The 17,456-nt window shown below is 34.4% G+C and overlaps 1 protein-coding gene across 3 annotated transcripts in view; it reads left to right on the top strand.

Annotated features, from left to right (window-relative positions):
- The window catches only part of UBR1 (ubiquitin protein ligase E3 component n-recognin 1), a 147,484-nt gene that overhangs the window by 21,490 nt on the left and 108,538 nt on the right, over positions 1–17,456 (top strand). For all 3 annotated transcript variants that reach the window (XM_081291719.1, XM_081291718.1, XM_081291717.1), the window contains exons 3-4: positions 996–1,074; positions 11,968–12,078. In XM_081291719.1, the coding sequence (XP_081147845.1) occupies positions 996–1,074; positions 11,968–12,078 (190 nt within the window). The remainder of the gene's footprint in view (positions 1–995; positions 1,075–11,967; positions 12,079–17,456) is intronic.

Raw genomic sequence — 17,456 nt, forward strand, 5'->3', positions numbered from 1 at the left:
TTTTAAAAAACGAATCCGATGCTTTATACTAATTTAAATTGTTTCCCAGAAAATATTAAATAATACATTTCAAAAGTTGTTACTAGAAGAGAGATTAAGTGATTGAATTTCTTTCATGCAGTAAATATTGAGTATCTACTATGTACCAGTCACTGTCCAGGTGTTTGGGACACATCAATGCATAAAATAAAATTGTTTTCTGTATCATGTTTGTTTTCCAGTGAATTTTGTCTTTATCAAAACCTTACTTTGCACAATAAGGTTTGTAAAATATATATTTATAAACGTAATAGGGTGAGGTACAGATAGTGGGAGAAAATTAAGTATTTTTTCACAAAATTAATTTTCTTTTTAGTACTGGGTATTAAACCTAGGGGCACTTAACCAATGAGCTACATCCCCAGTCCTTTTAATATTTTTAGTTTTGAGACTGGATGTTGCTATGTTCCTTAGGGCCTCACTAAGTTGTTGCGGCTGGCCTCGAACTTGTGATCCTCCTACCTCAGCCTTCCAAATCACTAGTATTCCCAATCACTAGGCTTGCACCACCATACCCAGCACAAAGTTAATTTTAAATTACAACTGTAGTTTGAAACCAGGTGAATTCTCAAAGTTTTGAGGATGATTTAAGAAACAAAACCAAACATTCACATTTACACATTCAAATTTGGTTTAAATGAGGATAAAATTGTCTTTGTTCAAAACATTTTTAGAATTCCATTTTTTGAAATATTTTTATTTGCAGATTGTGTTTCATATAGGAAACACATTCACATTATAATTATACCTTAAGCATCAATAGAAGTCCTCTAAATTTTTTTTTTATTTTATTTATTTTTATTTTTTAGTTCTCGGCGGACACAACATCTTTGTTGGTATGTGGTGCTGAGGATCGAACCCGGGCCGCACGCATGCCAGGCGAGCGCGCTACCGCTTGAGCCACATCCCCAGCCCAGTCCTCTAAATTTTGCAATTTAATTTTCCTTCTTTTTCAGGGACTGTGCGATTGATCCAACTTGTGTACTCTGTATGGACTGCTTCCAGAATAGTGTTCATAAAAATCATCGTTACAAGGTATGAAAATAGATTCATAAAATCACTGGATTAATTGGATTCTTATGGACATCTTGTCCATTTAGTCAAGGCAGATACTTAACTTCCTGTTTAATAGCACTGATATATGCACCTTTTGCCTCTAGTTAAATATATAATGTGATGGGACATCTACTACCCTTCAAAGTTTTTTGATGAGACCTATCATGCTTATACAAAAGAGCATATGAGTAGTTTTATACCTGTGTAACCACTACTCAGGTCAAGAAATATATGACAAGCGAGATCTTCTGGATCTCAATCACTCTCTCCTCTCTTAAGATAACCTCTCTTGTGTGGATTTTTTTTTTTTTCTTCCTTCTCCTCAAAGTAGTGGGTATGGAAACCTGGAGAACTCTACCACTGAGCTATACCCCCAGCCCTTCTTATTTTTAATTTTGAGACAGGGTCTTGATAAGTTGCCCTCAGCTGACCTAAAACTTGGGATCCTTCTGCCTCAGTTTTCTGAGTCACTGGGATTACAGGTGTGTACACCATGCCTGGCTTTCCTGTGTTTTGGGATAATTGTTTCCTTGATTTTTTTTTTTCCTTTCTAGCTTATCGCCCAAATTATATTGAATAGATTTTATCTGTTTTTAAATTTTATGTAGTTGGAATTATATGGTATATTATTCTTGTTGAGTACCTTTGTCTGTGTAAAGGTAGTTTGTCCTTAGGCCTTGTGGTGTTCAATAAACCATATTGTCTTCATTTGTTGTACTATATATTGATTTGTAGATTGCTTCTGTTTTGGAGCTATTATGAACATTTTTACTATGAACATGTTTGTATGAGCTTAGACATAATAATTGATATCTGTCTAGATCAGATATATAACTGGTATATACACACATATATATACATATACCATGTCTAATGTCCTCTGTAAACATAAATAACATTTTGAAGTTAAATAGACCATATCTTCCATAAACTTGAAAGTTTTGTTGGGATGGGTTCAGACTGGCCTCAACATTGCCACTTTCATCTCAGGAAATGAGGAGCCATAGTTACAGGATCTAGGTATTACTGTGCACAAGGAAAAACATTTTGAGGAGCCTGTACTGTATAGTGAAGTTAAAATACTTACCCAAGTTTGCCAAAGCAGTGATTGGTTCAATTTACAAAGTTGATCATTGTTAATGTACTCTTTGATCATCTCCATTAATCATAGTGGACCCTTCCCACCCTCTGCTGGGGATTGAACATAGGGGTATGTACATTCCAGGCAAGGACTTTACCATTTATGCTAGAGAATTCAAGAAATAATTTCTGAGGTAGAGACAAGGAAAAAAATTGTTAATTTCTTCTCATTTTTTCTTTGGGAAAATAGAGAGAAGAGATACTAAAGAGGCAAGACAAAGAGTTTGTTTAAAAATAAAGTCTTTATTTAAAGACTGCTATGCAGTGCTTCCCAAGATTTGGGGATTTCATGGGTCAGAACAGTTTTCAGAAAACTTCAGGAAAAAACATAGGGTTTTTTAACTTTTTAAATAACTAGGTTGAATTTTAAGTTTTTTTGAAAAGGATGAAAAATAGCAAATGAAAAAATAACTAACATCATTTAAAAATTTCTTTTTTAAGTTGTTGATGGTCCTTTATTTTATTCATTTATTTATATGTGACTCTGAGAATTGAACTCAGTGCCTCACACATGTGAGGCAAGTGCTCTACCACTGAGCCATAACCCCAGCCCCTTGACATCATTTTATAAAGAAAAAAAGACATTTTAATTTCAAGAATGTAGGATAATCTCAGAATAAAGAACAGTCCTTTAATTTGAATACATGTGGTTCTGTGAAGGAATTTGCCACATTGGCCTTCTTTTTCTGATTTTGTTTTGATACAAGTCAAAACTTGTATGTTAATTTTGGGAACTTCTTCATTAAGCTTGTTTATTTAAAACTTACCATTTCTAGGACTGGGAGGTGGTAGAATGCTTTTCTAGAATTTATGAGGCCCTGAGTTTAATCCCTAGCATTATGGGGTTGGGGAACACACAACTTAACAGTCTACCTTGCCACCACTAAGCATTTATGGAAAACCCTTAGCTTTGCCATCTTTGGTTTTTTGCAGAGTTCTACCTATTGCTTACACAGCTTGCGCAGGGATTTTTAGTATATGTGCTGCCAAAGTGAGCTCTTGGGCAGGGGTTTTAGTCATTAGAAAGATGGCTTAGCTGGGTACAGTGGTGCACACCTATAATTCCAGTGAGTTGGTAGCCTGAGGCAGGAGGATCAAAAGTTTGGGGCCAGTTCCAGCAAGTTAGCAAGGCCCTAAGCAACTTAGTGAGATCCCTTCTCAACATCAGAGAAAAAGAGATAGGGCTGGGGATGTGACTCACTCTGGGTTAAATCCCCAGCACAAAAGAAAGAAAGAAAGAAAGAAAGGAAGGAAGGAAGGAAGGGGAAGGGGAAGGGGAAGGGGAAGGGGAAGGGGAAGGGGAGGGGGAGGGGAAGGGGGAAGGGGGAAGGGGAAGGGAAGGGAAGGGAAAAGAAAAGAAAGAAGGCCTATTATGTGACAAATAAAACGTTGTATTTATAAGCTCAAAAAATATTGACCATCAAAAGAGACTGTGAAGAGAATGGAACATTTTTGGTGGGAGAATAAGTTGATAGAAGCTTTCTGACATACAAATTGGTGTGGTGAAATTTTTAAAGGAAAATGAGGAAATGACTAATGATTTAGATGAGTAGTTACCTCCAGGCTGAATAAGGGTATGGGGACTCTGGATGATCACACAGCGAGCTTCAGCCATATTGATATTCTCTTAGGTTGGATACTGGGTTCATAGGTGTTCACTTCTTTATTATAATTGTAACTTACTTCTACATTGTGTGTATTCTTTTATAACAAAATACTTCATAAAAGAAAAAAAATAAAACCATTAAAAATTAGAAGGATTATAATTAAACCAAGACCTCTTTAGCAGCAACAAATCGCCACATAAATGTTAAAGAAGATACCCACTGAGTGGCCAAGTGAAAATTGATAAGAGCAAATTGGAGTTTGGATCAAAGAGTATGGCTTGTGAAGGAAAAAAAATATATATCTTTAAGAGGAGATTCTTCATTCCATGTAGCTGTAGTCCTTTAATATAGACTCAAGATCTATTTTCTTACTAGCACTTGAGCATATATTGCCTTTTCTGATGTAAACAAATGCATTTCATTATAGAAAATCTGAAAAATGTATAACCATTTTAAGATGGATTCTGAAATGGTAATTAAAGTCTTCAGGGAAGAGCAAAAAAAAAAAAAAAGAAAAGAAAAATTGGAAGAAATAAGGGATATGTATTGCTTCAAAGGAGAGGTAAAAAGGAGAATAATGGCAAGGGGATACTAAAGATCATTTATTATCTGAACAAAGGACAAAGAAAAACCTTCAGTGGCAAAAGAGTACATAACAACTTTTGAGAATAAGAAACAAAGCTTTAGGGGCTGGAGTTGTGTGTGGCTCAGAGGTAGAGCGCGTGCCTAGCATGTGCGAGGCCCTGGGTTCAATCCTCAGCACCACATATAAATAAAGGTATTGTGTGCAACTACAACTAAAAAATAAACATTAAAAAAAAAGAAACAAAGCTTTAGAGTCTTTGTTTTATAGTATGACTTTTACTGCTTATTTTGCCATCATCCTTGCAGATGGGACCAATGTCTTTGATGTAATGAGTAGATAAAATTCTAAGAAGCATAGATCAGAATCTCATACCTTGGTCAGATAGGACCAAAATTGTGCTGAGTTCACAAAAGTAGGGTTCTGGTATCTCAGAAGATAATGCTGAAAGTCAGGCCTACTTGTAACCTTGACAGCCATATGATAATACATTAAACACATTCAAATGCCGTGTAGGACATACCTGAAGAAGAAAACAAACCCCACTGATACTCTTTCTTCTCTCCCTCTTCCTGTGCATTCCTCTGCCTTATTTCTGTGTCCTTATCTCCACCTGACCATCAACATCTTACCAACAAAGTTCAGGTCTTATGTACTTTATACATCTTCTGTCAATTATAGTACTTAGTACACAGAGGCTTTTCATAAACTTTTGTTGAATTGAAATGTTAGAATCAAAAGATCTATATCATAGGCAAAGCTGAGATTATAAAAATAACTATTTTAGTATTAGCATGCTTTGTACATTCTGTAGTCCTATCATATATGATGATAATATATATTCTTATATTGTCTTTGAAATAAAAGAGGATTCAAAATTTATTTCTTGGGCTGGAGATGTAGCTCAGTGGTAGAACACTTGATTGCCATGCCTAAAACCCTGGGTTTGGTCCCCAATACGCAAAATAAATAAATAAATTAAAAATTATTTACTAAGGCAATACATTAAAAGCTACATTTTAAATAATTCAAATAATTCAGAAGAATATAAATAAAAAATTACAGTAGTCCTTTTGCCCTGTGGTATTTTCCTCCCCAGAGAACATTGTTAACAATTTAGTATATATACTGACAAGTTTTGTTTTTTTTTTTTTTTTGAGACACGTCTTGCTAAATTTCTTACACTGACCTCAGTCTTCCTGCCTCATTCTCCTGAGTAGTTGGAATTATATACGTAGCTAGAATTATAGACATGTACCACTGTGCCATACTCTGACAGATCTTATGTTTAGTTGCTGTATTTGTGTGTGTGGTGATGAGAGTGCTATACTGTATATTCTGTTTTGCAATCTCTTTTTAACTTAGTATATATCATAGGGATCATTCTGTGGTGATACAGATAATAAGTCTTGGCTTATTTAATTGCTATATAAATTCCTTGGGTGAATATAACATATATTTAATCCCTTTTCTTTTTGTAGGCATCTAAATTTTTACCTCTTTTACTTGAGCATATCAGTGTTACTTTCAATAAATACATATGCCTTTGTTTTTATATAAACAAATGTTAAAGAGTGCCCAAGACTAGATACTTAGAGGTATATTTTCTGGGGTGAAAAATATGTTTATTTTAAAATTTTAAAATATTTTTTCCAGTTTTTCTGACTGTAAAATACATATAAAATTTATCATCTTAACCATTTTAAGTGTACAGTTCAGTGGTGTTGAATATATTCATAATTTGCAACAATTTACCACCATCCATATTCATAACTCTTATCACTTTGTAAAACAGAATTAATTCCTCATTCTTTGCTTCCTCAAGATTATGGCAGCCACCAGATTTTTTGTCTCTATGAATATGACTAATTTAAGTACCTCATAAATAGAATCAAACAATATTTGTCTTTTTGTGACAAATAAAAAGGAGAATAATGTCCAGGGGATACTACAGATCATTTATTATCTGAACAAAGGACAAAGAAAAACCTTCACTGGCAAAAGAGTACATAACAACTTTGAGAATAAGAAATGAAGCTTTAGGGGCTGGAGTTGTTCATCCATGCCATAGAATATATCAGAATTTTCTTCCTTTTTAAGGCTTAATAATACTCCATTATATGTATACACCACATTTTATTTAGCCAGGTTTGATTCTCAGCATCGAATATAAATAAATTAAAAAATAAAGGTCAATTGACAACTAAAACAAATATTAAAAAAAAAAAAAGGATATGGGAAGTTGGGCATGGTGGTGCATGCTTATAATCCCAGCTACTCAGGAGGCTGAGACAGGAGGATCATAAGTTTGAGGCTGTTCTGGAAAATTTAGTGAGACCCTATCTCAAAGAAAAAATGGGCTGAGGATATATTTTAGTGGTAGAATGCTTGCCTAGCATGCTCAAGGCATTGGGTTCAATCCCTAGTACTGCGAAAAAAAAAAAAAAATTATGGGAATGTTCTTATACCTGTTCCCAAACTTTTATTTAATCATTCTTAATTTTTGCTAACCTGTTAGTCAAATAATCTTATCCTAATTTACATTTTTTGTTAACATGTTTTCACAATTTAATTGTGTGATTAATTTCTCTTGTGTGTTGATTATTTCTTTTCTTTACTCATTTTTCTATTGCTTTATTCTTATTACTATTGTACATTTTATAAATGCCTCCTCCTAGTATGCTTGTCTTTTTTATTTTTATTTTTTATTCTTTTTGATATACATGACAGCAGAGTGTATTTTGGCATATAATACCTACATGAAGTATAACTTATTCTAATTAGAATCCCATTCTTGTGGTTGTACATAATGTGGAGTTATACTGTATATTCATATATGAGCATAAGAAAGTTATGTCCAATTCATTCTACTGTCTTTCCTATTCCCATTTCCCCTTCCTTCTTTTTAAAATTCCTATTTTTACAGATTTATTGAGGTTTAAATTACATACAATAAAATCTATCCTTCTAAGTACATAGTTTCATGAGATTTGATATAGTTATATAAACAGCACCACAGCCAAGCCAGAAATATTTTTATCATCTAAAAAGTCCTCTGGTGCCCCTTTGTAATTAGTCCCCTTTTCCTCTAGCTCTTGGCAACCACTGATTTATTTATTATCCCTGTAGTTATGCTTTTTCAGAATATTATATAAATGAAACCATATATTATATAGTTTGCCTGTCTGGCTTCTTTAACTTCTTTTACTTGTTATGATGCCTTGGAAATCCACTTGTGTATTGGCAGTTTGTTCATTTTGAGTGCTGAGTAATATGCCCTTATATGCATGTGCCTCGGTTTGTTTATTCATTCATGAGTTGATAGATATTTGGGTTGTTTCCAGCTTTTGAATAAAGCTGTTTTATTTTACTATTATTTATTATTTATTTTATTGTTGTTTCGAGGGGGCAAAATTGTGACAAATGCAGTCGAGGGGAGAAATAAAGAATGTCCATGCACCTCTGCCCCTTTCAATGCTTTATTCACTCAAATTACTCAATACAGTTTCACTCTATAGGTCCTTAATCAAGAAAACGACAATCCTTAATGCTAGGCACTGCAATAGACATAATCAATGCACAGCAGACAATTCTAGATTAATTAATTCATACCAAACAATTCTAGATTAATGCTAAGGACTGCAAAACACACTTAATCATGATAGGCTAATGACTGACATTTCCTCTGCATGCTAAGTTCAAAAGTCTTAAGCCATAGGCTTTTTTTTTTTTTTTTCTTTTAAGAGAGAGAGAGAATTTTTAATATTTAGTTTTCAGCAGACACAACATCTTTGTATGTGGTGCTGAGGATCTAACCCGGGCCCGCATGCATGCCAGGCAAGTGTGCTACCGCTTGAGCCACATCCCCAGCCCAAACCATAGGCTTTAAGTCCAGCAGATGCACACTCACTCAGACGGCAGTGACCAGGTCTGGAACCAAGGCAGGCTTTTCCTGGCAGGGAATGGACTACCAGTTGAGGAGGGGGTCGTAGGGAGGAGTTGCAGCTCTCACCAAGGTCCAGATGAGGCAGTAGAGTTTGAGAGTGGTGAGGATCACGAAGAGGCTCAGGAAGGATGACAGTGATAGAATGACAGGTCCTCCTCAGGCTCTCCAGCTTGAGTGCATCCTTGTTTCTACTGGCTGAATCCCTGTTCATTGGCTGTATCATTTATATTAAATTTGGGGGCTTTTGACTCCCCCTTTCAATCCTTATCAGCTACTACCGATTTCTCAGTGACATCATTTACCTGGGGTCAGAAACATCTGGTCTGGTGGTCTCCACCCTGCCAGGAGCTTCACTCTCTTTATCAGGGTGAGGGGAAGTAACTTGTTTTAGGCCATACTGGAGGGATCTGTGGGTGTGCCTAGTGAGACTGCAGGTTAAACTGGAGTTTTTAAAATGGAGTTGCTTAGGCTCAGGCCTAAGGCCATCCTAACAAATTGTATTCAAGTAAAAGTTTTTATGTAAGTTTATGTTCTCATTTCATTTTGGACCTAAGAGTGTGATTGCTGAATCATAAGAGGATGTTTGACTTTCTTAAACTTTTTTCTGTCCTGTTGATGCGGTTTATGCTATCATTTATGTAATTGACATTTTAAATTTGTGTGTTGTATGGAAGAAGAAAAATTACTGAGTGGTATAATCCTATAATACCAGCTACTTGGGAAGCCAAAACAGGAGGATTACAAATTCAAGGCTAGTCTGGGCCACTTAGTGAAACCTTGTCTCAAAAATAAAATAATATAAAACAAAAACAAAAAACTCAAAAGGGCTGGACATATGGCTCTGTGGTAGAGTACTTACTTTGCATGCAGAAGGCTCTGAGTTCAATCCCCAGAACTATAAAAAGAAAAAGAAACAAATTCATTTTTATATCTTAATTTCTTGTTACTTTTGTTCTGTTGGTTATCCCAGTAGTAATAATTTTGTCATCTAGTCTCCTTTTCCCCTTACTGATCCTTTTATCTAGTCTGTGTTCTTTGACTCTTCCTATTGCTTATAATCAATCATGTTCTGTTACTTTGCTTTCTCTTCTCTCATTTTTTTTGTTTCATCTTTCTGAGATCATGTAATGTTTACATTATTTTATCCATCTCTCCACCTTTGATTGTTCTTAACTCTACAATTAAATATATAAAATGTTTGCCATCATTTTTCTGTTTCCTCAATTACCTCTTGGTTAATGAAGCTCATCCTTTGGTACAGGGGTCAGTAAACTGCAGCTTGTGAGTCAAATATGGCTTACTATTTTATATGGACTTCAAGCAATGTTTCAGTATTTTCACATGGTTAGGGAAAAAATAAAAGGAATAGTTCATGATTTATAGAAATTATATGAAATTAAATTTTCAGGAGTTAAGTATATAACTTACCTCTTGTAGCACATGCTTAACATATGTAAAGCCTTGAGTTTGATCCCCAGCACCCCTGCCACCACCAAATTCAGTGCCTATAAATGACATTTTATTGGAATAAAACCACACCCATCCATTTACCTATGGCAGCTCCTAAAATATAGAAATGCAAACTAAAAGTATTATTTCTAGTCAAGCTATAAAAATACATTCTGGACATATCAAAACTTAGGGAACAGCTGGGTGTGGTTGCTTACACCTGTAATCCTAGCAGCTCAGGAGTTTGCAGATCCTCACTCAATTTTTAGACTCCTTAGGAAGGGCACATGTGTATAGTGCTCCCTAATTTATTTATTTTGGTTCCAGGGATTGAACCCAGAGTTGTTTAACCACTGAGCCACATTCCCACCCCTTTTTTATGTTTCATTTTGGGACAGGGTCTCGCTAAGTCTTTAGGGCCCCACTGAGTTTGCTGGGATTACAGGTGTGAACCACCACACCCAGCTGTTCCCTAAGTTTTGATATGTCCAGAATGTATTTTTATAGCTTGACTAGAAATAATACTTTTAGCTTGCATCTTCTTCTTTCTTCCTCCATCCTTTCATTTTTTCTCTTTTCTTTCCTCTCTTTCATTCCAGGGATGGAAACAAGGGCCTCATGCATGCTAAGCTCTACCCCTACCCTCTGTATTTCTTATTGAAGGTATTTTAGTTCAATTAATGAAGGTTTTCATATCCCCAAATACTTTGTTAAAAAATACTTTTAGGGGGCTAGGGTTGTGGCTCAGTAGTAGAGTGCTTGCCTAGCATGCACGAGGCACTGGGTTCAATCCTCAGCACCACATAAATGTAAAATAAAGATATTGTGTCCACCTAAAGCTAAAAAATAAACATTAAAAAATACTTTTAGTTGTAGATGGCCACAGTATCTTTTATTTTGTTATCTTTTTTTTTTTTTTTTTTGTGGTGCTGAGGATTGAACCCAGTGGTGCCTCACATGTGCCAGGCAAGCACTCTACCACTGAGCTACAATCCCAGGTCCCTCAAATACTTTTGGAGATAATGTAATTCCTTTTTGAGCATTGTGTTATAGTGATCTTCAGCTTTATTGAGTTTTGACTCTCATTTGCATTTTTTGCTTTTCAATTTATTTTTTGCAGTGCTTGTATATTCTTTTTCATTTTGTGTACAGGAGTAATAAGTACTCTCTTGTGTCATTTTTGCCTTCTAATTTTTTTAATATATGACGGTGGTGATAATGATGTGAGAAAAAGTTTTGGCATGTCTTATTTCTGTTTCTTATTAATTCTTATTTTCTTTTTCCTTCACTGCAACATCTTTCTGCTCATTTTCCCAGTGAATCAATGAACCTTTGTTCAGTTTTCATCCCTTAGTGCTTGGCTTTGTCTTTGGGGAGACATTTTGTCTATATTGTGTTTGCCTTCTGCACCTCTCTACTCTTTTTCATGTAGTATCTTAAGCTACCCTTCCTGGTTGTCTTGTACCTACAGTCTTGAAGTGATAGGCAATGAAAACTGTTGAAACTATATGAAAGTCATCCTAGTAATTCTGGAAAGTTTGTAAAATATACAATTTTATGCCTTATTTTATGTTTTGGAGAGGAAGGTTTTGAGGAAGGTTAAAAATCAGGTTGTTGCCATTATCCTCTACCTGAGTGTGTGTGTGTGTGTACACATGTATGTACATACACTAAAAGGAAAAAAGTCATGAGTAAGTTTTAGTTGTGTGGAACATCAATGTCAATGAAGATACTATATATATTTCTTAACTACTATATATGTACCATTGATTTAAGAGTCTGTTTAATTAAAAAATCTAATTAATAAAGCAATATAGGTATTGTAGTTTTTTTTGCACACTTTTCAGTCTGTTATCCATCAGTTCAAAATTTAAACAAGTATTATTTTAAAATTAGAGTTACATTTCAAAAACATACAATTTTGAAGATTCATTTTGTTGCGAAGAAGTATTTAGGATTTTGGTTTTTTTTTTTTTTTGGTTTGTTTCTGTTTTGGGTAACAAATATTTACAGTGAGTTTTGTTATTCATTTTCTATTACATTAAAGACAATTAAGGATGAAATATTTGTGAGAATTTATTAGTTGAGTAATCTTTTGTTCTTTCTTGCTTTGTGATATGTCAAAACAAACTCATTTCATTTGTCAGATGCATACTTCTACTGGAGGAGGGTTTTGTGACTGTGGAGACACTGAGGCATGGAAAACTGGCCCTTTTTGTATAAATCATGAACCTGGAAGAGCAGGTACTACCAAAGAGGTAAGATTATTACTTTTAAGAAATTGCTAACCATTTTAAACTTGTTGAAATTAGATGAGAATAAATGTGACATATGGGTTAAACTGAATTCCATTTAGAATTCCAGTCTTTTTGTTATTATTTTTAATTTGTAAAGAGGTTTTTTTATTTCTCACTTGAGAATTTGAAGACTTGATAACAAAGTAGGAATGGATTTGCAATGAAAAATTAAGTTTATAATACTTTTTAAGCAATTAACTCTGTAATTAAGAGTAAGTAATGTATAAGTCTAAAAGAACAAAATGATGTAATTATTATTAGATAACAACAGAGTGGAAAACAGTTGAATTTATATAAAATCAATAACTGCTTTTCTTCTTTTTTTGGTACTGGGGATTGAACCCAAGGGCACTTTACCACTAAGCTACCTCTGTAGCCCTTTTTATATTTTATTTTGAGATAGAATCTTGCTAAAGCTTAGGGTCTCACTAAGTTGCTGAGGCTGGCTTTGAATTCACAATCCTTCTATTTTAGCCTCAGGAGCCACTGGGATTAAGGCATGCACCACGATGCCTAGCAATAGCTGCTTTTCTGAAAGGAAGAAAAGTCAAAAAGGTCAAATAGATTCATCCTAGTCAAGAAACAACAAGATAGGTATAAACACTTAGAAATGTGATGGGGTAAATAACGATAGGACCATAAATACAGAAAAATTTAAAGGATTATAAAAGACTTTTAAAATAACCCTGTTCTAATTCATTTGAGAATTAATTGTTTCATCAGACAGTATAAAGTACCTTAATGTATTCAAAGACAGAGAGTAAATTTCGTCACTCTCTGTCTTTGAATACATTCAGGTACTTTATTTTCAGAAAATTGTCACGAAAAAGTGCTTCCCCCAAAATGCCATATTCACATAGTTTTGCAGACAAACCCTTTTAAAATATCAAAGAATAGCTTTTGTGCTCTTTGAATTCTAGATACCCCTGTAGCAGTGAATACTTCTAGGACCCTGCTGTTGATTTCTCTCCTTTTTTTTCCACCGTGGTACTAGGAATTCCAGCAGAACCTTGTTCATGCTCGGCAATAAGCTACACCCTATCAACCCTTTCTAAATTTTATTTTGAGACTGAGTATTTGTGAGTTGCCATGCTGGCCTCAAACTTGGCTGTCTTCCTGGCTCAGCCTCCTGAGTAGCTTGGATTAGTCATGTATCATAATGTCTGACTTAAAATGTTCTCTTATATACCATTTCCCACTAAAATAAATAAGATTTATAATACCTGCTTCCAGGTTTGGGTAATGTAAACGTGTGTGAGTTTGCGTCCAAAGAACCAGGGACTAAGCTCTAAAAGGCTCCCATTGATCTTAATTGGATAATTGGGCTATCAAAATAATAATAATAATAATAATAATATCCACTGTAATAACACAGAATAAGTAGATATCCTAATGAAACTTAAATGAAATTAAGTAAAACCTGTTTTTCACCATGGCAGTAACTATTTTTACAGTGTTCCCTACTGTTCCCAATTTTTACAGTGTTCCCTACTGTAAAAATTGAGGTGATTTAAGGGAATAAAATAAACATTTTTTCTACCTTTTCTGTAGGAATTGTATTTTATAGTAATCAGGTATCCATAGTTCATTAGGAAAAGTTCTTGTTTCTAGAAGAATATAGGCTAATAGAGAAGGGCAATGGAATTAGGAAAATGAGCATTTTGTAAACCTTAAGGAAATATTTGGTTTGAGACAAAGATCATTGATATATGCTAAAACCACTAAGACTTAGGTTGATGAGGAATGATAATAATGTGGTTCAAAATTATTTGCTAGTCATAGACTATTTGCTGGTGGTTAAGAGGGGAAAATGAAACTTTACAATGGAGGTATAATACTGTTATCATCTCAAATCAAGCATCAGTGTTAATATCATGACTAATAAGAGTGAAATGGTATCATAAGCCTCCTCATGTGATGTAAAATAAAGTATTGGTTGATTAAGAGCATTTAGGTAAGAAAATGTAGTAAAAGGTTTCCAGATTGGGAAGGAAGAAGTAAAACTAATTTTATTTGCAGATGACATTATTTTGTGTATTTTGAAATCCTCAGGAATTAAAAGAAATTATTAGAACTTTTTTTTTTTTTTTAAAGAGAGTGAGAGAGGAGAGAGAGAGAGAGAGAATTTTTAATATTTATTTTTTAGTTCTCGGCGGACACAACATCTTTGTTGGTATGTGGTGCTGAGGATCGAACCCGGGCCGCACGCATGCCAGGCGAGCGCGCTACCACTTGAGCCACATCCCCAGCCCATTATTAGAACTTTTTAAAAGTTCAACAAGATTGTAGGTTACATGATAATTCTAAAAAATCTCTTGTATTGCTCTACATTAATAATGAATAGTTACAGTTCAGAGATGAAATTAATAAGATGAATTCCATTTATTTAGTTTCAAAGAGTATAAAATATTTAGGAATAGATTAACAAAAGATGTTCAGAATTTGTACTCTGTAATTTTCAAGCATTTATTGAAACAAATTATTGAAGATCCAAATAAATGGAAAAAAAATCCCTTATTTCTGGTTCAGATGACAATATTGTTAAGATTCCAGTACTCTCTCAATTGACAATCCCAGTTAGGAGTTTAAAAACAAACAAAAAAGAAAAATTTTAAATAGGAATGAATAACCTGACTCTAAAATTCATATTTAATTGCAAGGGACCCAGAATAGCTAAAGCAGCCTTGAAAAAGAAGAAAGAATTGAAGAGGCTCACACTTCCCTATTTTAAAACTTACCATGAATCAACAGTAGTCAAGATGGTATGGTACTGGCATAATGATAGCCCTTGGTCAGTGGAGTACAATTGAGAGTCCAGAAATAAACCCACATGTCTGTGAACAACTGATTTTCAACAAGGATATAAAGTTCATTCAGTGAGAAAAGAATAGGCTTTTCATCAGTGCTGGGACAGCTGGACATCCATATGTAAAAGAATGAAGTTGAACCTCCAGCTCACATGTGTATGTAATTTTTGATATTTAAGACTTAAATCAGTGGCTGGGCATGGTGGCACATATCCAGTGGCTTGGGAGGCTGAGACAGGAGAATTGAGAGTTCAAAGCCAGCCTTAGCAATGGCGAGATGCTAAGCGCCTCAGTGAGACTCTCTCTCTAAATAAAATACAAAATAGGGCTAGGCATGTGGCTCAGAGGTTGAGTGTCCCTGAGTTCAGCCCGTAGTACCCCCACCAAAAAAAAAAAAAAAAGAATTAACTCAGTGTATCAAAAAATGCAGGAGCCAAAACTATAAAACTCTTAGAAAAAATTGGTAAATCTTCATGGCCTCAGGTTTGGCCGTAGATTTCATAGATATGGCACCAAAAGCATGAGTTAAAAGAATAAAATAAGGAGGCTGGAATTGTAACTGAATAGTAGAGTGCTTGCCTAGCATGTGTGAAGCACTGGGTTTGATGTTTAGCACCACATAAAAAATAAATAAAACAAAGGCATTGTGTCCATCTAAAACTAAAAATATATTTTAAAAAAGAAGAAAATAAGGTGCTACATTGAGCAATGTAGCTCAGTGGTAAAGTGTTTCCACTCTGGATTCAATTTCTAGCACTGGTAAAGAAAAAGAAAAATAAATAAATAAATTAGATTTAATCAAAATGTAAAACTTTATCAGCTATGCCACTCCTTAGTATTTATCCAAAATACCAATATTAAATTCAGCATACTTTAGAGATACATTTATATACATGTTTATCTCAGCACAGTTCACATTAGCCACATTATGGAAATAGCCTAGGTGTTCAGCAAAAGATGAATGGGTAAAGAAAATGTTATTTATATATGCACAAAGAAGAATGAAATTGTGTCATTTGCAGGAAAAACTGAGACTATAATTTTGAGTGAAATAAGTCAGATGCAAAGAGAAAAGTATCTGTGTTTTCTAACATGTGTCATGGAAGTAGAAGAGAGACCATTAAAGGAGAGGAAGGGCATCAAGGGGAGAGGGGAGGAAAGACTTGGGAGGTTTAGGGGAATGAAATTGATCAAATTGTGTGTGTGTGTGTGTGTGTGTGTGCGCGCGCGCGCATACATGTGCCACAATGAAATCCACCATTCTTTATAGATAATATACAGAAAGCACACTCCAGAAAGCACTATCAGCAAAATGAAAAGGCAGCCCCAGAATCGAAGAAATATATTTGTAGATCATATGACTGCTAGGAGATTTTTAAGTAGACTTTATTGAAGAACTCTTAAAACTTAATAAAAACACAAGTCTAGTCTTAAAACTGAACTAAAGGTCTGAATAAATGTTTCTCCAAAGAAGGTGTATAAGCACATGGAAAAATGCTGAATATCATTAACCATCAGAGAAATAAAAATCAAAACCCCTATGAACTGGCTCTTTACAACCACTAAGATGACAATAATCAAAAAGGCAGATAAGCCAGGTATGACACATGCCTGTAATCCCAGCGATTTGGAAGGCTAAGGCAGGAGGATCACAAGTTCAAAGCCAGCCTTAGCAACTTAGCCAGACCTTGTCTCAAAATAAAACAATTTTTAAAAGGGTGGTTAAATACCCTGAGTGCAATTCCTGGTATGAAAAAAGAAAAAAAAAGGCAGACAATAGCAGGCATTTGCAAGGATGTGACAAAATTAGAACCCTCATATAATCTAGTTGAAATATATAATAATATAGCCTCTTTGGGAAACAATCTGGCAAATGTAGAGTTATTGGCTAAATGTAGAGTTACTATACAGCCCTGCAATTCCCTTCCTGGATATATACTCAAAATAATTGAAAATAAGTGTTAAAACAAATATTTGAACATGATTGTTTATAGCAGTATTATTTATAATAGCCAAAGTGTGGAATCAATCCAATTATTTATCAAATGATTAATGCTTAAAACATATGCTAAGTGAAAGAAGCCTTCCATAAAAGACTATTTTAGAACATGATTGCAATTATATGAAATGTCTAGAATAGGCAAATCAATAGGGACATAAAATAGTGGTTGTGTAAAGCTAGGAATAGATGGAAGCGTTGGTGGGAATGGGCCTATTATTAACAGTTCACTTATGAAATATTCTTACTAAAAATGTTTAACCTGAACTTCATAAACCCATTTAGATCTAACTTTTAGTTTATAGGAAATATGGAGATGGATGAACAACATATAAATACCACAAGGAAGATAAATCTAGAATATAGGACTTTTACAGAAAAATTAGCCTGGTCTCTCTCATGAAGAACAAAAGGCTGTGGGGTGTGGGGGTGGGAGATTCATTTAGATGTCATAACAACTAAAGTTAGTGTGTGAATCTTGGTCTCAACAAGCATTTACTGAAGATTTGGAGGATAATTAGGAAGATTGAATG

Source organism: Spermophilus citellus, assembly GCF_964194105.1.
Source record: "Spermophilus citellus genome assembly, chromosome: 4".
Taxonomy (NCBI): Eukaryota; Metazoa; Chordata; class Mammalia; order Rodentia; family Sciuridae; genus Spermophilus; species Spermophilus citellus.